The sequence below is a fragment of the Ciona intestinalis genome, chromosome 1, assembly GCF_000224145.3.
Source record: "Ciona intestinalis chromosome 1, KH, whole genome shotgun sequence".
NCBI lineage: Eukaryota > Metazoa > Chordata > Ascidiacea > Phlebobranchia > Cionidae > Ciona > Ciona intestinalis.
Window position 1 is genome coordinate 1,349,131 of NC_020166.2, and position 22,649 is coordinate 1,371,779.

The 22,649-nt window shown below is 37.1% G+C and overlaps 7 protein-coding genes across 8 annotated transcripts in view; 6 read left to right on the top strand and 1 right to left on the bottom strand.

Moving 5' to 3' along the window:
* Positions 1-3,198, top strand: part of LOC100176473 (serine/threonine-protein kinase greatwall-like) — a 13,977-nt gene extending 10,779 nt beyond the window's left edge. The window contains exons 20-22 of the mRNA XM_026836241.1: positions 258-486; positions 1,040-1,141; positions 2,751-3,198. Coding sequence (XP_026692042.1) covers positions 258-486; positions 1,040-1,141; positions 2,751-2,968 — 549 coding nt within the window. The 3' untranslated portion in view covers positions 2,969-3,198. The remainder of the gene's footprint in view (positions 1-257; positions 487-1,039; positions 1,142-2,750) is intronic.
* A 2,306-nt stretch (positions 3,199-5,504) lies between these two features.
* LOC100179827 (endoplasmic reticulum lectin 1) lies at positions 5,505-9,168 on the bottom strand. Its single transcript, XM_002124976.5, has 6 exons — positions 8,426-9,168; positions 7,925-8,068; positions 7,528-7,627; positions 7,015-7,189; positions 6,428-6,584; positions 5,505-5,969 (listed from the first exon to the last, which is right to left on the bottom strand). Exons 1-6 carry the CDS (start codon positions 9,098-9,100, stop codon positions 5,724-5,726), a joined length of 1,497 nt encoding a protein of 498 aa, XP_002125012.1. The 5' UTR covers positions 9,101-9,168; the 3' UTR covers positions 5,505-5,723.
* Positions 9,169-9,341: 173 nt separating this feature from the next.
* LOC100177473 (L-seryl-tRNA(Sec) kinase-like) lies at positions 9,342-11,214 on the top strand. Its single transcript, XM_002120949.4, has one exon. It carries the CDS (start codon positions 10,018-10,020, stop codon positions 10,981-10,983), a length of 966 nt encoding a protein of 321 aa, XP_002120985.1. The 5' UTR covers positions 9,342-10,017; the 3' UTR covers positions 10,984-11,214.
* An 8-nt stretch (positions 11,215-11,222) lies between these two features.
* LOC100176704 (vacuolar-sorting protein SNF8) lies at positions 11,223-12,298 on the top strand. Its single transcript, XM_002125359.3, has one exon. It carries the CDS (start codon positions 11,283-11,285, stop codon positions 12,027-12,029), a length of 747 nt encoding a protein of 248 aa, XP_002125395.1. The 5' UTR covers positions 11,223-11,282; the 3' UTR covers positions 12,030-12,298.
* Positions 12,263-14,793, top strand: LOC100186922 (Bardet-Biedl syndrome 1 protein homolog). Its single transcript, XM_002125484.5, has one exon. It carries the CDS (start codon positions 12,362-12,364, stop codon positions 14,129-14,131), a length of 1,770 nt encoding a protein of 589 aa, XP_002125520.1. The 5' UTR covers positions 12,263-12,361; the 3' UTR covers positions 14,132-14,793.
* LOC100184528 (embryonic stem cell-specific 5-hydroxymethylcytosine-binding protein-like) lies at positions 14,775-18,559 on the top strand. 2 transcript variants are annotated; one of them, XM_002125448.4, is made up of 6 exons: positions 14,775-14,867; positions 15,211-15,410; positions 15,676-15,876; positions 16,344-16,508; positions 17,077-17,219; positions 18,248-18,559. In XM_002125448.4, exons 1-6 carry the CDS (start codon positions 14,812-14,814, stop codon positions 18,422-18,424), a joined length of 942 nt encoding a protein of 313 aa, XP_002125484.1. In that variant the 5' UTR covers positions 14,775-14,811; the 3' UTR covers positions 18,425-18,559. The 2 variants fall into 2 exon arrangements, with proteins under 2 accessions (XP_002125484.1, XP_026693929.1); XM_026838128.1 differs by lacking the exon at positions 18,248-18,559 and adding an exon at positions 17,914-17,935.
* Positions 18,560-18,591: 32 nt separating this feature from the next.
* Positions 18,592-20,689, top strand: LOC101243252. Its single transcript, XM_004225539.3, has 4 exons — positions 18,592-18,988; positions 19,195-19,361; positions 19,629-19,749; positions 20,068-20,689. Exons 1-4 carry the CDS (start codon positions 18,943-18,945, stop codon positions 20,346-20,348), a joined length of 615 nt encoding a protein of 204 aa, XP_004225587.1. The 5' UTR covers positions 18,592-18,942; the 3' UTR covers positions 20,349-20,689.
* Positions 20,690-22,649: the final 1,960 nt, after the last annotated feature.

The following is a 22,649-nucleotide window of genomic DNA, read 5'->3' on the forward strand; positions in this document are numbered from 1 at the left end:
TTTTTACAATTTTCAATATTACTTGTTTTATACTCATATGCGTCTTTGGTCGAACCATTTAAAAGCCATTTAAATTAAGTGGTTACTAATAAGTTGTATCACCCTTGGGCCCGAGCTGTTGAGTTAATGAGCGTTTGTGGGTGATAATATTTTTTGGGATTTTTTTATGTATGGCTGATAATTTGAACAACCCATTGGTGACCACTGTGTTTTGTCGTTAAGTGTGTTGCCCAGGACACATACCCACACAGTGAAAGTTATGTGACGTAGCCTACAGTATATTACCCAACACACTTAATCTCAACACCAACCCCCCCACCCCAGGCACCCCTGATTACCTCGCACCAGAGTTATTACTCCGACAACCCCATGGCCCCGGTGTGGATTGGTGGGCTCTCGGAGTTTGTTTTTATGAGTTTCTCGTCGGGTTGACTCCTTTCTCTGATTGTAGTCTGGATAAAATATTCTCAAATATTTTGAAAGGAGGTAAGACATATTATTATGCATGAACATTTTTCCTGAGTCTTTCTTTCATGTTTTTATGAAATTTATTCTTTTTTTTGTAATTTTACTATCACTATCTTTTTGATTTAAAAATGTTTTAATTAAAATAGGCTCTTTTTAAAAAAACAACCATTCACCTAGGACCCTATTGTGCTGCACTGTAGAACCATATAGAAGGATGGGGGGAAATGGGACACCTTTGCCACATAATATATAAATATCCTGACCATGTTTCAAACATCTAACAACGGTCTATGGGAGTCGTGAAGATACGATTTTATAGGTCTTTGGATGTTCTTAGTTTACTACGAAATGAGACGATAAAATAGGATAAATGTGTGTCTCATCTTCCCCCGACCTACTATATAGAATACAATAGAATATAAGGTTTTAGGGTAATGGTTTATTGTGGCCTAAGCAACAGGTTGCATTGCACTCTCCAATATAGGACCCATATAAAATAGAATGTGTTTTTTTCACCTGTACCCAAAAGCAACACAAGTAACAGATCCCATCTGAACATATATTCCAACAGACATAGAATGGCCAGAAGGAGAGGAGAGTCTATCAGATGATGCCGTCAAATTATTGAAGCAACTGTTGAAAAAAAGTCAAACAGAACGAGCAGGATCAAAAGGCGAGTACAAAGCTTTTATTTTTGTGTTGCTTAGGCGAGCACTTTGGGTGTCAGAGTAATGAGCCACCTCTGGCGTAAATCTCAGGCCCGATGGCGTGCGTCGCTGTAGGACCAACCTTTATTTTTACTAGGTTTATTTTTACTGTTAAGTAGATTTGAATCGCTATGCTATATTTGTATGTTATCTTATCATTCATTACACTAAAACAACCTATGTGATAAAAAAGCGAACAAGATTCGATTAATTAAAAGGTTTCTGTTGCTCTTACCCGTCAACAAAACCGAATCTTGTATACGCGCAGTGTACGTGCGCAAAACAATCGCTTTCTTTTTCATAAACGCAATTGTGGCGTCACAAGCCCAACTGTGACTCAACATTGGCTTGAATGAAATTTCCGATTTCTTTTTTTGCGTCACCCGTGCAGCGGGTATTCCCCGCATGCGTCACACCACGATAGCGTCATGTTTGCATCCCATATTGGCACCGGATGTTTATTCATTACAGTGATTACTGTCTGTTTGAAACTTTTTAAATCATACCTCGACAGTGAGCATGAGGTATATGAATACACCATGTGTGTGTGTGTGTCGTGTAAGGAGACACCCATGTTCTAACTCGACAGTGAGCATGAGGTGTATAAATACACCATGTGTCTGTTGTATAAGAAGGCACTCATGTTATAACTTGACGGTGAACATGAGGTGTACACAATACAGCGTCGTGTCGTTAAGTCGTATTTAAACAAGCCATACACTTAAATCATATCCCACCAAGTTTATTAAACCACTGAACGAATTATTTCCAATTCCAACCACATTTATTAACGAATACGATTGCATTATGACGTCATAGTCATGAACTATACTCTCGCTACATTTGCGTTACGTCATCAGGTCAATATATTTACAACAACAGAGAGTACAAACACGTGGTTGCCATAGCAACACGTGGTAATGAAGTCGTTAAATTCGCGTGGTTTAATTTCCTTTCCTATTTTTATCTTGTTTTCGCAAACTCTCATGTGAGGGACTTACGACTGACGACGGTTTAAACTTAGTGCTAAATATATATTCGCCGCTCTGGCTCAGTGGTTAAACTCTTTTATCGTAATCGAGGGATACCAATTCGATGCTTGACTTTGATAGCCGTATGTATCTTTGTCCTTGGGGAAGACACTTGTGAATATTGTTCAACCCAGTGGTCACTAGTGAGCTGTGACACCCTCGGGCCCAGGTGTTTGGGTAATGGGCCAACTTTGGCCTAAATCTGAGGCCCATATAGCGAGTCACACTGTAGGACCTCCCCCACGTAGAATATATAGTAATCACTATTCATCGTTGTTCGATTTACGTGGTTGCATTAGTATTTTACGGTAACTGCCCAATAAACCTTTATCAATGTTTGACGACTTTATTTATGCTTGATAGACCTGTGTTCCAACCGAACAGTAAGCATGCGGTTGCGGTGTTGGAATATACCATGTGTGTCTTACACACGCTTTACCGTGACAGTTATCATGGGTTCGAATATACACAATATATCGCATAATACAACTGGACGGTGAGCATAAGGTCTGACGAAGATTTATGATTTTTTTAACTCCCACAGAAATCCGGGAGTGCCCTCTCTTTAGCTCCCTTCCGTGGGAAAACCTGTTGGAAGTCGCCCCAGAATTCGTCCCACAACCTGACAGTGACACCGACACCGGATACTTCGACCCTCGGAACGATAGAAGAAAAGACTCGGTCGCGGATAACCCAGACTTATTGCAATGCACGAACAACGATAAATTAAACACCGAACAACCGACTGCAGAAGTACAGTAAGATTCCACTGCCTGATGTTTGCGACCTTAAGGTGTTATTGCGTTCCACTGTGCACGGAAATGCGTCCGTTTTAGCATCCGGTTGCTTGGCGCAAGTGTTTGATCTGCATTAGAATACAGTTTATTAAGTCGTCGGGTATTGGACGTATTTTAAAAACTTTTCAGCTGCCGTGGTATAATGTTACTAACATGTTGTTTTCATTTTCCGCCAAGTACAGATGGTGCAATGTATTGTTGTGTGTGATATTTGCTAGACTGGGTGACCGTGTATTAGATTCACGAAGGAAAAAGGGGAAATTAAGACGCCATAATATACGCACGTATACACTTCAACCATACGCACGCCAACGCAACTGCCCGTGGTACGTCAGACACATCTAGAAATAGCTCTGCTTTACAGTAGTGAATCATTGAATGCAGGCGTGTGGTGTGTACAGTTTATAAAGAGGTGGCGCAGGTTAGTTAACGAACATTTTAACTGAATACCAAACGTGTATTGACTGCTAGCCTCGTGAGATTACTTTCTAACACGGAAGTTTATAAAGAGTTTGTACCTTTATCTGCTCAGGTTTTGTGGCTGTAGTCTGTTCTGTTGCCCATTACTGATAATATTTCATAGCGATGGCTAGCACTGATATTTACTTTGACGAGCGACCAAATATTTTGTATCAATCACAAGGCGGGTTTGAAGACTATTACTCGCAAACTGAGGATTCTACAAACACATATGATGGGAACGAATATGGGTTTGCTGATGAAGCAGAAAACGGTGAAAATGAATATGAAGAATTCAACCCACAAACCAAACCTGCAGCCAACCAACAGCAGGCTTCAGATAAAGTTTCGCAAACTAAGAAACAGGCGCGGGAATTACTTAACAAAACTGGGCAGATGTTAAAGAATAAGCACGGTCGGCTCAAGAAAAATTTGGATAAGTTTTCGGTTGCGCTCGATCAGAAGTTACAACTAGTAAACAACGGCAAGCAGAAAAAGACCGCCGCTAATTTGGCAGTGAGCCCGGACTACCAGCAGAAAGGATCCAGTTTGAATCGCAACATGTCGCCCGCTGCAATGTACCTTACCCCACCGTCGAGCCCACGGACCATCAGTCGTTCGCTTGAGAATGTAAATTCGAATTTTTCAAGCGCAGGTAGCAGCCCGGACCGACCGAGCCCCATCGGCGGGAAATTTCAATTCAAAAACCCGTCGTTCAGTTGGAACGCCTCGGGGTCAAACGGAGCGCTGTCTTCCCCGGGAAGCCCGCGAGCAGGACATAACTTTATAGGAACGATGGAAAACCCGCGCGTTCAAACTACATACAATACTTTGAACTTGAACGAAAAACGGCCATTGCCCCCAGCAGGCAACGGCGTTCAACTGCCATACCCAATGAAACAACGCGACAGAATGACCTACGATTCCCTGGACATGGAAAGCACTAATTCCCAGCAGTTCAACAGAAATGTACCCGAGCGTAACGCCCACGGGTACCGACGTACACACGGCGAACCTAGCAGCCCGGAGGTCGCATACAATCGCCTCTTTATAGGAGGAAATACACCAACGGTCAACCAAGCTAAATATAGCAGCGCTAACACAACCTACGACACCTCATATCACACAGCAGGTCAACCCAGCAATTTTCTTTACAACCATACGGAACCAGGTTCGAGCAAGGCACATACAGCTAGCCTTGACCACGAGCAGAGAATGGAAAAATACCAAAACCACTCAAATATGCCGCACGATTCGTCCACAAACAGTTACCAACACCTACAAATGTCCAATTCAGCAGCGGATCCCAAAAGACCGATTCCAAAGCCGAGAAAAAACGCTATAAAAAAGCAAACAGAGTCCGGTAATGTTTACCACGAAGCTCAAGAACCGATATTCGGTGAAATTAGTTCAAGTCAACCCCGAAGTCGTAACTATGAAGAAGTGACTTTTACAGACACCAACCACGAAGGTTATTACGAACTTTAACCGGCGGTAGTCCTTGTGATAGTTAATATTTTATTTATTGATTTTTTCCAACGCCCTTTAGATTTTTCCCATTGTCATTCCGAATTGTTTAAATGAATCCGAAAGGATCTATTTATAGTTTATTTTCGATCATCCAATGGAAAACCATATGTGAATCCGCAATGTGTTTACCGAAGAAGTTATTAGCGGGCTGTGCTCCGATATAAGCAAACAAAACGGGTAGCAGATATCATCTGTGTGAATTCGGGCCGGGTTATATAAATAGACGTGATTTATATTTCGCCTACACAAATAAAACCCTAAAAACGAAAAGTATTGCGCTTCTGTTGTAGATGAACAATTTATTTTTGACAACTGTTATTACTTGACAGTGAGCACGAGGTGTATGAATGCACCAAGTGTGTCTGGTGTATAAGAAAACACCTATGTTATAACTCAACAGTAAGCATGAGGTGTAGGAATACACCATGTTTTATATTAGAGGCATGCCTGTAATAAGCGTTTTGTAGATAGGGCTTATTAGTTAGTTGTCTGTAAAACACCTCAAGACTTAGTTTAAGATTAAAAATGATCTTTTATTCTCACTATTGCACAAGACCACGTTATATTTTATTCAATTATCAACATAATTGTGTACAATGTTGTAATAAGTTGTACCTTGCTTTACATAAGTGTAGAATATTTTAAAATATCTGCTTTATGTTCCTGGTTATCATCAAACACAAGCAACCACGCACAGAGTGAATTTCCTAGCAACAAACTGCAGATACATTTCAAGGTTCGTGTTTTAACATTCCCTCTGCGTCAGCCGAGTCAAGTAAGCCACACACGATCGCCGACTCAACCCCAAGGATGTAAACGCACTTAGAGGGTTCTAACAAGTAGATAGACACAGCATGACTGCTTGCAGGAGACTTCTTACACTTCATACGAACAACTACTTGCCGAGGTTTTCCTGTTTCTTCACAAACATCACCGTGACCATAGAAATGTTGTACCATTGACACTCTGGTATCACCCTGTGTGTTACAGTGGGTTGAAATATTAAGCTGTGTTGAATGGACTGGGTTAATTGGTCAACTCCACAACTTAGCCCCTTGAAATTTGCACCTTGAGGAAAAGCCTCGCTCATAAAAATAAAGAATTAAATGTGATGATCATGGCAAAAATGAGACATGATATGTTGAACTAACACCCTAGAAAATTATACAGCATATGCAAAGCTAAGTTTTCCCTTTCGTGTAATGTTGCGCTACATTTCCAAATGAAGTCTTACCGAACGGCAGAAGAAACGTCAGAAATACACTATGTTTATTCAAACCAGATGAGCCATTAAATGATCATTTATGCAAAGCATGTTTACCAGTTATACAAATGACTTTAGGTAAATGTAAGTATATATGCAAATATAGCAGCACATTAGTAAACAGTGTATTAGAACTCCTAGTTTACCTTTTAATGAACACACACCACTTACCTGTTCATCTTTCATGAAAGTTCTTGGTTTTGAAGTTTTCAGTTTAGCCCACTCTTTATGTTCTTGTTTATTCCACGTCCCAACAGATATCGTTGTTCTTCCAAGCTTAGCATCATCATGATATTGATGAACGTGTTTACCATAACAGAATTCGAACCTGGTTTTGATTTTGAATTTAAATCATGGTTTTATTTTATTTTTCTTATGAAAAATTACTAGATTTTTAATGCGTGATGAACCCTTTACTGTTAAATTATCGTCATGTGGCAAAGCAGTTTTTATGACAGCCGTTATAACAAAGGGAGACTTAATTCACACACAGAACTTTAATTATACAATTTAGTTTATTCCAATTTGGACAACCCTGGAGGGGCGACTAGATCAAGCAGTTTAGGTGCAGTCCCTAAGACACAATGGTAGCAGACTAGCAGCATCGTGCCTCTTACACATTTTAAAGGCTGGTGTGCTAACAACTTTGCCACAGCACTCCACAAAGTGCCATGGCACCAAAGACAACACTGCGGCACCAGAGACAACACTGCAGCACCAGACACAACACCATGGCATCGGAACTTGAACCCACTCACCTCCACCAACCAGTACCACCCCTCAAACAATATGAACCGGACAGAAACTCATTCAAAAGAGATTTATCAACAAGTGTTGATATCTTTTGAACTTCTACTCTTCGTAAATCATCTTGTTTTGGTTCATCATCATTTTGTGTTAGAGGACGGAAAATTTTACGAACTCTGCTGTTATCTGGTGAGAAAATATTAACATATGGGTTTACTTTATAATATCTTGGTAAATTTTTATTATGGTGAATTATATATTAAATTGTTGTGTGAAGCATATTACATGTTATCTGGTGACCAAATGTTATTATGTTGTTGTATTTTATTTTGCTATAAACTAGGGTAAACACTAAACAGTATAGCTGTATGGGGCAGGGGCAACAGATATGTTACATATAGATATTTATCGTTTTATTATTGACTATATTTTCAAAGCCTGTTCCATGTCAGTTAAAACCAAATACAGAATCGAATATGATAAGAAATTGATTGAAATTAAGCACACGTATCTCCAAGGTATACCCGGGGCTTCTTCCTCCAGTTGAAGTTTCAATGCTACAGGTTTAGCTGGTGCGTCATCCACTGCTATGCATTGTATCTCATGCACTTGTTTTCTCTCCACCTGTAAAAGTACAGTCAATATAACACAGATGTTCTTTATCTACTATCATACACCAAGTGAGGGCCTTTTCCTACCACGTATGTATGTTTATGAGTGATTACTGATTATATATATTTTTTTGCTTTTTTTTTATCATGGCTGACAACTTGGACAACCCATAAGAGATTTATAGGTGGAAGCAGTTATATTACCCAAAACATACACCCAACACCCATAATGGTCCCAACACATCAGACCATTGGAACTCATCCCTTTGGTACATCATAAATAACCAAATGCATGATATAATACACTTACATTATACAGTGGTAAGTTGCACATCTGTGGTGACAACACAACCACTTCATATTCACACGAACTTGTTTCAGTCACAGATAAAATATCATTGTTTGATTCAGGTCCACATATGTAATACACGGTAGTTTGTCTGTTCACACCTGGCTAAAAAACAAAAACATTATAACACTCAATATAAAATTAATGGCATTTAATGATCGTTTAGTTAACCTATTAAGAACCACTGGTTAGGAGCAAAAGCTGAACAAAAAAAAATTCAAAAATACATGCTAGCAATAGCAATGATAGCAGAGTCGAATCTTGTACTCGTATCCTCTGATCTAGAGACAAGTATTCTATCCATTATGGCAGAGCAAAGACAACATATTTATATATTTATTTAACTGTCAAGAACTAAATATAACAGGGTTTAGTGGTGCATATCCTCACCGAAAAGTGATGAGGTCGTGTTAAGTTAACATGCGATATACAACATTATAATATAGTTAAACCACCACCTACCCTAAGATCACATGCTGTCCCTCCATCCATCACTACAGCATAGTAAGGTGTTTTCACCCCCGCTGTGTTACGTGTGGGAACTTCTTCTTTACTAGTTGGTGCTACATCTTCCACACCAATCAACATACCTTCTTCATCAACTTTACCATCTAGGGTACCGAGGTAAAATTCCGTAGTTTTGATAATATCACCTTTGCTATCGTCGCTTTGGAGCTGAATTTTATATCCACTTTCAGTTTGTAGAACTATCTTTGTGGGTTCCCCTTTTCCACTGTTAACTCTTTCCTCATGGTATTGTTTAATATGTTTCCCATGGCATATCTCATAGGTCCAAAATGGTTCGTAATAATATTTACATTGTCCGCTTTTGAAAAGCCCCGATAACCCTCGTACTGGGGACATGGAGATTTCTGTCGATCCGTCACTACTTTTCTCAGCAGATACTTTGGACGGCAATGTACACGAATATTTTTCATTGTTCGCTGATGTCATTATGATTGTGTCTTCTGAATTATATTCGGTGCCAGGTGTTTGGAATTGCTGCAAATTAACATTTGACCCAGCCCAGTTAATATGGTACAAAATGTCATCTTTAAACGGTGATAATTGCTCCCCCCCCAATACAAACAACCATAAATATTGAAAAAGTAATCCAATCGTCAAAGAAGTCTTCATTTTTACCGAAAATTTGTGATAACTTATTTCATATTGATTCTGCGGTAAAACAAAGTAAAGAAAGCGTAAAAAGCAATTTTAAATGCGTAATTAATTAAAAGTGAGCTACTTAGCTAAAATATAATAATTAAAATGGTCATAATAATAAAAAAATGATTTATTTTTTGTGTTTACAAGTTACATGCAAAACTTTCCTATCTATAATCAGTCAAGCGGAAAGGACCCGGTAAACATGACGTAGCGTAAACAAAGACATAGAAATAGCGATGTTTTTATTGTTGTTTGATATTTTGAAAAGATTTTATGAGTAAATCATAAATTATAGTAAATTAGTCATTTATTAAATACCACATACTGATCTTAATGCGTTATACATATGTGTTATATTTTTGATTTGGTAAACCATACAAATGCGAATTGCACCACTGTTAAAAGAAGGTTTATTTTGGCGACGACGAGAGTTTGTTATTGCGCAGTCTTTCTCTTGCTTGCATTCTGACGCTTATTTTTAGTCTCTTCCTTATCTTACTGCATGTGTGTTATTTCACACATCTAATGCAATCTTGAAAAAAATATTTCACAACTAATGCACAACTGGATACTGTAGTTCTCTCTATATATAAAGCAACGCCGGTTCATTGGTTTCTCGGAGAAAGAACACCCATTTTGTAAGCCTATCAATTATGATTTATATATTTTAATAACTCTAATTGTTGTTTGTATCAACGTACCACATGGGTGTCGGATAGACGTTTACTCTCCTTCTTTACACAAGAATTATACATGATTGTTTGCCTACAGAAGTCTTCCTTTTTACATTACTCTTATTACTTTTATTGCTAACCTGTGGTCTATGATGTGAACTGTAGTTGACAACTTGTATCTTTTAGTTATCATGTTGGTTACGCAGTAATACCATGGTTGCTGTTTGCATTTGTGTTTTAAGTGGTTTACCTGCTTCAGGTAAAACCACCATCAGTACAGAGATAACACAGCGTTTAACTTGTATTCAAATATGTTACGACGCCTTAATACAGTGGCTAGACCTCACTGGGGAGGGAAAATGGAAACTGGCTCGAAACCAAGTAGTTTCTTTGGTGGAAAAGATGCTGGAAATGATCAAGAATGTTACAGATGTGGACCATGTATTTCCATTAAGTGGAAATGGATATAACCTACTGAATACAGAATCCGTGTTCGAGGTATGGGATATATTGGTGCAATACAAGCGAAAAGGTTTGGACTCCTTAGTGTTTTTTATTGATGATACAATGCAGTATCGTAGTATGAGGTATGACTATGTGCAGCTTGCTAAGAAATATCAAACAGGTTTTTGTGTAATTCAAACTAGTTGTCCCCTTGATATTTGCATCAAACGCAATGAATCGCGACCAAAACGCCAATCTGTGTCACGATTATCTGTTGTTCAAATACATGCACAGCTTGAGACCATAGGTAGGTGTGCATGGGAAAAGGAATGCTCAATTTTGATTGAAACTTTTGGGGTTATCAATGAAAACACGTATAAATCCTTGGTCCAGCTTATTAAAAATAATTTGTCAAACCCTTTGTGTGAGAATGCGTCACCTGACCCAGTTGAAGTTAAAAACTCAAGGCTTGCGAATCACAAAAGTGTCCTGCACCAAGCTGATCTTATTATGCGTGTGCTTGTTGGTGATATGATTAAAAGAATAAGAACTGAAAATTTAAAAGTTAGAAATACCCAAGTGTTGAACGCAAAGAAACAAATTTTAAAAGATTTAAAACAAGACATGGATTTTGAGGAGTTTATTTCAAGTGAAACTAAAACTGTTGACGTGGTTTGTTTGAAAGGAAAATTGGAAAAGTTATTTAATGTGTTTCTGAATTTAGACACCAACTAGGTATGCCTATAGTTTGTTTATCTTGATTCGGAATAATATTTACTGTGTTTTTTCTGCCATTGCTAAATAATATTTGTTTTCATTTCTGGTTAAAAAAAGTTTATATTACATAGGCTACCTAAGTAACGGCATGGGCCTGTACAACTTTGTTGGATTTGTAGTCAGTTTAAAATGGATCGTTTTGGTTGCAGAATTGTTTTAAACATGGCTTATGTTTTATTATATATTACAGGAGATATTTTTAAGAGCATCAGTGTGCAATGTGTATGTAAAGTTTTACCGTATAAATATAAATCAAAATGCGTCGCAGAGGGGTTGGAGCAAGTGCCATCACTAAGAAGAAGTTAGAAGCAGTGAGATACAAGGAGCATGGCAATGAACTTGCTATGATACAACTTGACCAACTAAGTGGGCAACTGGAGACTTTTCATTCTCACTTGGAAAAGTTTGCTGCAAACCATAAGCAGGAGATTCGTAAAAATCCGCAATTTCGTCGCCAGTTCCAACAGATGTGCGCGACTATTGGTGTGGATCCTTTGGCATCGGGTAAAGGATTCTGGTCAGAGATGTTGGGGGTTGGAGACTTCTATTATGAACTTGGAGTGCAGTTAGTAGAAATTTGCATCACAACACGGCCACAAAATGGAGGAATTATCGCTATTACTGAGCTGCATCAAAAACTGATGAAAACGAGAGGAAAATACGCTCAAGATGTTTCTATAGATGATGTAAGAACAGCACTGTCAAAATTGAAACTGCTTGGAACCGGTTTCACCCTGTTGGGAACCGGTTTAAAGCAGATTGTAAAGTCTGTGCCAGGGGAACTTAACATGGACCACTCAGCTATTTTAGAACTTGCGCAGAAGAGCAATGGAAAAGTTTCTCATGCAGATGTAAAGTCTGTGTATAACTGGCAACCTGAACGTGTTCAAGATGTATTAGAACATCTAACTAAGGAAGGAATGGCTTGGGTTGATACACAGACACCAAACAAAGAAACTTGGTATTGGTTCCCAGCTTTATTTGGTGTTGGGAATAATAAATAGGAATATAACCATGTCTTATTGTACTTGTATTATGTTCGATTTAAATTTTCAGAAAATGTAATATCATTGTCTTACAAGCGATTTAGCGAATTGCATTTTATTTGTCACTTCTGGTTTATTTCATCATGTATTGCTTGGCCTATTGTTTTTGTTAGTATAGCAATTATGTCCGTAAGTCATTCTAAAGTGCTATATTATATAAAGGTCTTATATGAAACATTAATAATGAAGTATATGCTTTATAATTCTATTTCTTTTCTTGTTTCAGACCTAAAAATAGGATTTCTGCGAAAAAATTGCCGTTTGGTTGTTAGAAAAATCTCTAGTGCGAAATGGATGACGAAGTTCCCACCAACAACAACTGGTTAAACGCTTACTATGATCCAGTTGCTGGTATCTATACCTTCCCATCATGCATTGCACTCGCTGATTTAAACAGCGATGGTGACAATAAGTTGGTGATTGCTGATTTGGGGTCTGGGCTTTATAAAATGACGCTGAAGGTTTTTCAAGGCACATCTGTAGTGCAAGAAAACGCTCTGCTTGATTTACCGACAGGTATTGTGAGTGTTTACATGGATAATATGGAACCACGAACTCCGGGTATTGTAGTGGCTTCAGGCTCTTGTTTGTTTGTTTATAAAAACATGAGGCCTTATTACAAGTACCCGCTACCACTGTTGCCGGTTAACGAGGCCGAAAAAAGTTTGTGGAACGCTGTAAGGAATGGAGACGTGGTGGCTGATGCCCTTACTGCAGCACTCAGCAGTTTAAAAGATGAGATATATGCTTCTGCACTTACAAGTCAAACCTTGAGGTTCCTGCAGTTGGAGTCAAGAGATGAAGCTGAAGCTTTTATTGAGAGTCATAAAAACGTAGGGCTGAAACGAGAAACGGTCGTCACGTGTCTTGCAACCATGAAGAAATCTGTGGCAGAGGAAGACGCGATATCTTGTCTTGTGGCCGGCACAGAACACAAAGAGATTCAAATCATTGATTCAGAAGCCTTCACTCAGCTTAAGAGTTATAATCTACCTTCTATACCAGTGTTTATTAATGTGTCTGGTTTGTACGATGTGGATTTCCGTCTTTTTGTTGCTTGTCGTGACGGAAAAATCTACGCACTTAAGAAAGATTCAACAGAATATCGTGTTTGTATTGAGTTAGGTTCACAAGTAGTTGGAATGGAAAGAATCCACAAACATATGGTTGTTGCCACCATGGATAAAGCCGTATCATGCTACACTACTAAAGGCAAGAAGCTTTGGAGTCTAGAGCTGCCAGCGAATATTGTTTGCACCGGCATTATGGACCAGAAAGCGAAAGGGTTCAAAGCTCTCATGGTTGGCCTTGATAATAATGAGATTCGAATTTACAAGGATAAGAATCTGGTCGATACCTTAACATTGAATGATCGGCCACAAGCAATTTGCTACGGTCGATATGGGAGAGAGGATAGCACGTTAGTGTCTGTCACTTCTTCAGGTGCACTGAACGTACACATATTGAAACGCACAGCTGAATACTCTGAACAAAGTGGGAATCAAGGGCAACTTAACCCACAAAAAACAAAACTCAATATTCCAAAGAAAACTCAACTATTTGTAGATCAAACTGTTCGTGAGAGGGAACATGGGACGGAAATGTTTCAAAGTTTTCAGCACGATCTTCAACTAATAAGACTTCAAGCTGCAAAGACTTACATTCATGGCCTCAATTCAAGCATTACACCCATCTCTGATGACCCTGATATACCACTTAAGCTTAACGCTACAGTACAAGGCATTGGGCCTGTGTTTCAGATGATGGTCACTGTTGAAAACACCGCCAGTTCAACTGCATCTGACCCTAAACTTGTATCAGATTTGAAAATGATGTTCAAGTTTTCTGACAAAGTCTACACAGCAACACCCCGTATATTCAGCCTGCCTCCCTTGGTGCCTGGCATTCCATATAGATTCCCAATTCGTATTGAATGTATTGCAACAGACCAACCAGCCCAAGACACAGTCACAGCTGTGGTGTTCACACGTAGCAAACCTAAACCAATTGTAACAGCCAATATATCTATGCCTGTATCAGAAGGTGTGGTGGTTGTGTAGTAAGGGGCAATCAAGAACCACACCACTAAGCAGAGACTAACACACTTGATTTTATTGAGGGCAAAATCTTTCACTCCTATTACAATCACAGATGTAATAAATGAATATGTTTTGCTCTGTTGGCATGGTACATATTTTTTGGCTTCTACCAATGAGTTACAGCAGTGATACAACCTGACAGCCATAAAATATTCTAACTTTAGAACCATGTGATTGAACCGGAATCTCATATTATTACAAATTTTCCCTTTTAGAGTCGAAACGACCTGTACCCACAGATTTTACCAGAAACTTGTTTAAATTTCCCACCCTTGCTTTATTTATTATAAATTAAATTTGGGCGTTTACCTGCCCCAAAGCATTAATGTCACCTTAACTAACACTGTGCAAAATATGTTTCATATAGTTTGTATTATTGGGTTTGTAATACAGTTTCATAAAGTAATTGTTTGTATCTGTAATTTGTGCTACTTTTTTATACTTTATAAGATATGTAAATTACTTATGTTAGTTCATTGTGCTATACTACTCTGCTTATTTTATAGTTTTTCTGTTTTCATTACGGTATCCCATTCTGAGGTACACGCAATTTATGTTAAACACCATCTTGTTTGTAAAACATCATCATATAACAATAACATGTGGTATTTTATTTTATACAAGTTTAGAACATAATAGCCATGTGTGGTAGGACAGCTTGTACACTCAATGCTGATGATATTAGTAAGTCATCGAGGTAAATTTACACTTTATAAATTTGTATATCAGTCTCAAACGCCCCATGGGTCCTTATTATTAGAGTTTGAATTTAGGTTTTAGATAAAAATAACTTTTTATGTTGATGGGGGCACACCGTTCATTGTCTGGGGGGGTCGCTTTAGGTTGTATACAAAAGTACCATGTATTGGGTTCACAAGGTACTTTTACTTACCCCAAACTTATAGAATGCTGAACACTTTTAATGGGTTATTTTTTAATATTTTTGAAATTTTACAATTTGTTTTGTTCTGTATTGAACTAAAATATGTTTCCACTTAGTCCTTGTTTATAATTTGTCAAAACATATTTTAAAATTTCAGATATCGGGACAAAAGTGGAAAGGAAAAAGACCCAGAATGGAAATTGAATAAAGACAAATATAATCCAAGTTACAACAAAGCACCTCAATCTTACTGCCCAATATTAATCAATGAGAAACATCTATCAGATAATGTGAAAGTGGAAAATAATCGTGTAATAGTTGGTATGAGGTGGGGGTTGGTCCCTAATTGGTTCACAGGTAAATGACAGTTTAGTTGTATTTTATAAGCAGTTACACTGTGTTGTGTTGTAACATAGGTGTCTTCTTTTAAACCATAATGCTATGGCCTACATTTATACCTCGTGGCTTTATAGCCTTTACTGTTATGATTTTAGTTTCGCGTTTCCCAATTAGTTCATCGCTAAACTCTTATTGATTCATCAAAAAGTGCTCATTTAATTGTTGTTTCAGTTTTGGATTTATTTAGGTATCCACTTTTCAGTTACTATATATCTATGTTCAGGTGAGAATGTGAACAAGATGAGCTTTAGTATGAACAACGCACGTAGCGATACAATGCTTGAAAAAAGATCTTATAATATCCCGTTACGAAAAGGACAGCGCTGTGTGGTGCTTGCTGATGGTTTTTATGAATGGAACACAACAAAAGATGGGAAACAACCCTACTATATTTATTTCCCACAAGATTTAACAAAGACTGCAGGTACAAGAAGTTTTTTTAATGAGATATAGCACTACAGGGTAAGATGGGATACTGTTTACCCCTAAACCCTCTAAATCCAATATTTCCTATAATCGTGTTTTAACAATTACCACCTGTCTTTTGGAGTTGTGAAGACACAGTTGTACAATTCTACATAGCCTGTGTTTTTTGTATGATGCCAAACAGCACTGAAAAAAAATGATAACAAGTCCCATCTTACCCCACCCTACTACATAAACTTTTTCAGCTCGTGTATAATAATGTAAATTTTATATCAAAACTAAAAGGTATGTCTTATTACCCAACAATAAGAATGATTTTTATAATATTACTAATATGCATGATCATGGTTACTACTGTTTGCTGATTTTGCTCACTTTTTGCATGGTGCAAATTCTAAATATATTGTGTTGGCCTATGGTGTAAAATTTTTTAAGGAATTAATGCTGTTTGTTGTGTTTTTCTAGAAACTGCTTCAGAAAACGTGGAAACCGACAAAAAGTTGCTGACAATGGCCGGCATATTTGAGAAGACGTTCCATGATGGTGAAGACTTGTATTCATTCACGATTATCACTGTTGATTCACATCCTCAATTCTCTTGGCTTCACCATAGAATGCCTGCAATGCTGGGTAGGTTAATTATATTACAGTAGGGTGGCGAAAAATGTGACACCTTTTCATTCTATTTTCCCGTTCCATTTGGTAGTAAACAAAGAACATTCGAAGAATTATAAAACCATATCCTCATGACTTCCATAAACCATTGTTTATTGTTTAAAACTTGAATCAGGATATTTGGACATTAGGTGCTAAAGATGTCCCATCTTCCTCCAAAGTACTATATATTAGTTCATATACAGGTAGTAAAACTGACTCACTAGATGCTTCCATTATACCTGGGAAACAGTTTGCTTCAACCCAGTGATCAATTAATGAACAAATAATTGTGTAAATTGTGGGCCATACTAAAGTCATCCACATAGTAGTATCCTTGTAATTTGTACACGGACATGGGGTGTATGAAATGTTCTATAGTAACCTGTCTTTACAAAATTTATAATAATAAAATGATCAAGTCGAGCATCGAACCCGGTACCTTTTGGTTACGTTGCAAGCATCTAAACCACTGAGCCAAACCTGCCCTACAGTTACCTGCAATTATTAATGTAAGGTAACACTAGTTTACCTTCATACATAGTTAATGATGATGAAATACGAGACTGGTTGGACCATGAGAATATACCGCTTGCTAAAGCTGTTGAACTGATTGCACCAAAGGATTGCTTGGCTTGGCATTCAGTGTCAAAGTTTGTGAATAATTCAAGGAACAACGGACCTCAGGTAAACAAAAGGAATTTTGGGTTTTGTCTGCTAGAAGTTTTGCCGCTAGAGTGGCTTTACTTTGCCTTTTTAACCTTCGAGTTATGTAGCTCCATTCGATTTAGCATAACTTACAACTTTTGTTTTTCATTTTAATATTTCTCAGTATGGTATTTGTAATACTACTAGAAAAACTACACAAAATCTTTGTTCTATACTACAATTATCACCATTTTTCTTATTGTGCTACTTTACTTTCCCCAACAAAGACACACTATATATATACTACGTTTTATTAGGGTTCTGCAGTTGGTTGCTTTATTTACAGAAAAACAATTCTTTTTAGGCTACGGCTGGTAATAATAATTTAACAATTATAATTCTGAAATATATGCTCAACATACTTCTTACATATTGTCAAGACTGTATACTGTAGTCATACCACAGGTCTCATTTATTATTTTTTGAGAACAATAACTTGTTCAGACAAGTCTCATAATCAAATATTTAAAAGGGGGAAGCAGTTAGGAGTCAGTTCTGGACTGTTAGTTTCTTAAATTATTAATCGACTTCAGCTGTTTGAAAGATATTTTTTACCTGGTACTGGTGTAATGAATCATTCAAGTCCCAAAATTTAGAACTTCCCCCAGTCCCTAACATATTATGTCAGCAATTAAAAAAATAGACAGGGCCAAGCATTGTTTACATTCTCTAGTAACATGCCGATCGGGCCGATGCTTGCTCACACCCAAGACACCCTAACACTTAAGCACTTAACCCTATCCAATGGGGTCAAAAGGTAATGGACCAACTCTTTTAGATTACACCCCTACCTCCTGATACTTAAGGACCTTACCCTTATAGTAGGACTGGGGGGCAATCAATTAAGCTTTTAATCTTAGGTCCTTTGGGCTCTGACATGCCATGCTGCAAAGTTTATAAAAGAATTATGTGTATAATAAATGTGTGATTGGTTGTGCTGTGTTTGTTCATGCCACAAACAAATCGTTTAAAATTATATTATTTATGCTTTTATTCTGCACTACCAGTGTATACAACATGAAGCTGTAGCAAAGAAAAAGAATGAAGGGAAGGCTATGATGAAATGGTTAAGTGGTGGGGCAACCAAATCTAAAACAGAGTCAAGTAAACCAGCCACACCACAAGTAAAAAGAAAAGCTTCCAAACCAATGGATAACTGGGTCAAAAAAGTGAAAAAGCAATGATGTTTTATTTTTTGTTCTTTCTGTTTTGTTTTCTTATTTTTCCGATTTTCTTGCCTGCCATTTTTCGTTTTTGTAATTGAGTTCACTTACCTCATTCATTAAATCATTTTTAATAAAATAATCATTACATATAAATGTTGGGTTTAATGTTTGCTTGGTGTTTAGGATACCATGTGTATCTGGTGTATAAGAAGACACTTGTATTATAACTCAAAAGTGAGCATGAGGTGTGTGTCTGGTGTTTAAGATGTTATAGCTTTACGGTGAGCATGAGATGTGCTCATTAAGAACAAAACATCATGGGTGTGTGACATGATTTTTTTCGCAGCCCATCCTACGATATGTTACACTCATGTCCTAAGAGTTACTGAGAAAAAACATGTAAATTTGTAAACTAGTTTGCAATTTGTTGTGTAAACCTAATGCAGCAACTAGTATTGTAGACCAACAGATACAGCACAGCAGGTAAAGCAAAGTCATTTAATATTGTTGTAACCGTTTAAGGTGATTTGAATAAAATGAAGGTTCTTTGTTTGTTTGCTTTGTTAAAAGCAGTATTTGCAGGTAAATATATTTGTTTCTTGTATTATCATTTGCTTTTTGTATTATTAAGTTGGTTTATGCGAACTGTACATGTGTCTCTAACTGTTTAAAAAAGGCATTTTTTTCTTTGGGTTGATCTTTGCAAAATGTGCACATATTTGTCTAGGCGGCGTTATATATTTCAATGCAACTTAATTAAGACTTAAATATTTTTATTTGTTTGACAGTGAACTACATTTCACTTGGTTGCTGGAGGGATACAGGTAATAGAGCAATACCAACTTTGGAAGGAACCACGCCAATTCTGGACAACCATTACAGAAACCGAATTAATCCCATAACAAAATGCAGCAAGGCAGCATTGGCATTAGGATACCGTGTTTTTGCCGTGCAGGTATTCTAAGCTTATAAACTATTTCTATTTATGCCGTACTTTAACATATTTTTTAAACTCGTATTCTGGCGCAGAAATTGTCTGTAACTTTATTGTTTAACTGCAGGCATCTGATTATACCAGTTCTTGCATATTTATTCAGACCAATCTGTTGCTTTTATAAAATGTGCAAATACAAACCTGTTGGATGTATTTGATAGACCATACAATTTTAAACACCTTATTATAAAGTTGGGTTATTCGTTTACAAAAAAAGTTCTCATATAGCATAGTGGTTGGTGTGCCAGTTCCTCTGATGCAGAGAACACTTACAAAATATATGGAGAGGCTACCAACTGTATAAATGGACAAGGTGGCAGTTCGGCAAATGATGTTTATGAGATATCATGTAAGTATCAACACATGCTGGAGCAATGTCTACTGACTGTCTTTGACATTGAGTTTTAGCACCCTGTGTATTTGGGTAATAGTAATGGCTGGTAGCACTCTGGGTGTCGGGACAATGGGCCAACTCTGGCCTAAATCTTGAGCCTCTACGTCACACTGTAGGACCTCAACCCCCTAAAATAGAAAAAATACAAAGCAGTTTAAATTTGCTATAATGTGTAGTCACTTGCTGTCTTTAGTTGCTTTTTATCAGTTATTTTTTACTTAGGTTTTAAAAAGCATAAAAAAACATGTTATAACGTTTTTAATATTTTTCTAGATGAGAATGCTCAAAAGTACAGCGGTAGTTACAGACAGGAGGTTTATGTAACTAATAAAAATATGCAACTGCAGGTTGAGTATAGGATTTGTATGAATGCCCTGCCATATAAAGCAACTGTGAATGTATCACCACTTCTACCTCACCTCCCACAAAGTTTAAATGTAAAGATACTTGAAATTAATAAAACCAATATTTTAATTGAGTTACAGCCAATAGCCACAAATATTATTGACTGGGTTACTGTGGATTTAACATGGGTAGTTTATATTTACTTTTAAATATTGCGACTAACTTAAACAAACACTTTATTTGTTGCGTCAGAAACCACACACTCCCCTTGTACAGATATTTCTAACATTTGTATAATTTGGTACAGTGGGGTAAGATGGGACATGCTGCCATTATATTTTATCGTTCCATTTGGTAGTAAACAAAAAACATTTACATAATTATATAACCGAATCCTCACGAATAAAAATTGCTTTGTCAGTTGTTAAAAACGCGATTAGAAAATGAGTGATTTATTAGGTACTAGCAGTATCCCATCTTACCCTACAGTACTGTACACAGCTCATAATGCTGTAATTGGACACTTATTTCAATAAAAGCTGTAATTGTACATCTTTCGTTGTTAATTGATGGGCGTTTGACGTGTGGGCTAAGTACTCGAATTAGCTAACCGTTGTATTACTACGAAAACACCTCGCGAACAATGTATTACTGTACTAGATTACAGACTTGTTTACGGCAACTTTGAATGTGGTTTTAATGGGATAACATGTTATTTACGGCTTGGTCGTGCCAGTTAGCACGCAAACCATTTTAGTTTTCCGCAAACTCCAACGCTGATATTGAATTCTAACAACTCAATTAAAGTTGTTACACCATATGTTAGGGTTATTAGCCACGATATTTTAACTGGCGCATATTATCATACTTTTATCCATAGCGTGTTTTTGTTGGTTTTAACGAGTGTAGTTTTGCTGTTGATTCCCTTCTCTTTAATGTTTTAATAATTTAATATTCGCTATCGTTTTTGTCAAGAAAAATAAATAATAAATTCTGTTATACTATTGTCCATTCCTATAATAAACGTTACGACCCTATAATACTGTTCAATACTCAGTTACGGGCGAACGCATTAAACCTTTCACCCAAAGAGCTCAACTTTAAAAGAGCTTACCGTGCGGCTGTACTTTGTCGTAAATCGTATAAGCTTATCCTGTATTTATATCAACAGCCAAACGAGCGTCTTCCAACTTTTAATTAAAACTTACAGCCATCGTTGCTATATCAAACGTTCTCTGTACACTATTAACTAAGTGGGCGTGATGTGTAATTAAACCAATAGTAATATGCCTAGAGCAATACAATGTTTACAGTTGTAACATTGGTGTTTAGGTTGCTATATTGCGATACTTTGGCAACTACTACTGCTTTACAGTTCAAATCAGTTCCATTTTGTTTTGAATATCAGTCTTGTACTTTGTTGAGTTTGTAATAATTGACTTCAATTGTAAGTTTCTGTTTATTTCTGTCAACCGCTCTTTTGAAGCACATTTAATATAAGATTTGTATTTGCATGATGGTATTAATAGAAAACAAAAACTATAAGGGTAGGCTGTATAGAAAAATAATATTGATATCGTATTTTGAAACGAACAAACACAGTAAAGCAAAACATCATTCGTGGTAACCGTGTCAAACATGCAACATATATGCCCGTCAACAACGGTTTTCATACGTCAGAACTAATAGTTCTTCATACACAGAAAACCTTTATCAAGACATATGACATATTTATCATTCACAGTAAAAACCACATCAATTACTGCTTTAAAATCAAACTTAAGACACCCGTATACACATATTTCATTACAAAGCAGTATGTACATTAATTGGTAAACCTGAATTGTGTTTGATTCGTAAAAAACTGCACCGAATGTACTGCAGATTGTTGCATTGATAAAAGTACAGGATAAAGTAGGAACATAATCAAGTAAATAAATTTGTTTCGGAAATTAATTTTAAAATATCAATTTCTAAAAACACTTGCGGCTCGGTACTAATGATTTGTTATCTTAATTGCCGCTCATTGAATTTGTTTGGCTTACAGTTCAATATGCAATAGAAGTTATTTTAAACTAACGGGTTTTATGTACAAACTGGTATATATTTAGGCAATTTTCTTCTTGGAGTATTTCATCTGCAGCAGGTCACTTATATCACTTATAGCATCCAATGCATCTTGTAGTTGTTGTTCAGTCAAAGCAGCAGAAATGCAAAATCGAACCCGAGACTCTGCTATAGGGGTGGCAGGGAACCCTACCACTACAACTCCAAACCCACGTTTCAACATTTCACGACTAAAAGCTCCCAGCTTTGTAGGAGCGTAGATCATTGCAGGAACCACGGGAGAATCATCGTTGCCATAAACAATGTTGCCCAACTTCTTAAGACCTTGCCGGAACATTCTGCAGTTGTCAGCGAGTTGTTTGATTCTTCTTTTACCTTCATCAGTGGAGGAAATAATGTGCAGACTTGTTATGATCTGCTCGCAAACAGGAGGTGACATGGAG

Coding starts and splice junctions, on each gene's coding strand:
- LOC100179827 (XM_002124976.5), bottom strand. CDS start 9,100: ATGAAGACTTCTTTGACGATTGGATTACTTTTTCAATATTTATGGTTG. Junction 7,190..7,527: donor ACTGGAGGAAGAAGCCCCGG/GTATACCTTGGA, acceptor TTTTCTCACCAG/ATAACAGCAGAGTTCGTAAA. Junction 5,970..6,427: donor CTTTCATGAAAGATGAACAG/GTAAGTGGTGTG, acceptor TGTAACACACAG/GGTGATACCAGAGTGTCAAT.
- LOC100177473 (XM_002120949.4), top strand. CDS start 10,018: ATGGTTGCTGTTTGCATTTGTGTTTTAAGTGGTTTACCTGCTTCAGGT.
- LOC100176704 (XM_002125359.3), top strand. CDS start 11,283: ATGCGTCGCAGAGGGGTTGGAGCAAGTGCCATCACTAAGAAGAAGTTA.
- LOC100186922 (XM_002125484.5), top strand. CDS start 12,362: ATGGATGACGAAGTTCCCACCAACAACAACTGGTTAAACGCTTACTAT.
- LOC100184528 (XM_002125448.4), top strand. CDS start 14,812: ATGTGTGGTAGGACAGCTTGTACACTCAATGCTGATGATATTAGTAAG. Junction 16,509..17,076: donor TAGAATGCCTGCAATGCTGG/GTAGGTTAATTA, acceptor CTTCATACATAG/TTAATGATGATGAAATACGA. Junction 17,220..18,247: donor CAAGGAACAACGGACCTCAG/GTAAACAAAAGG, acceptor CTGCACTACCAG/TGTATACAACATGAAGCTGT.
- LOC101243252 (XM_004225539.3), top strand. CDS start 18,943: ATGAAGGTTCTTTGTTTGTTTGCTTTGTTAAAAGCAGTATTTGCAG. Junction 18,989..19,194: donor GTTAAAAGCAGTATTTGCAG/GTAAATATATTT, acceptor TTTGTTTGACAG/TGAACTACATTTCACTTGGT. Junction 19,750..20,067: donor TGATGTTTATGAGATATCAT/GTAAGTATCAAC, acceptor ATATTTTTCTAG/ATGAGAATGCTCAAAAGTAC.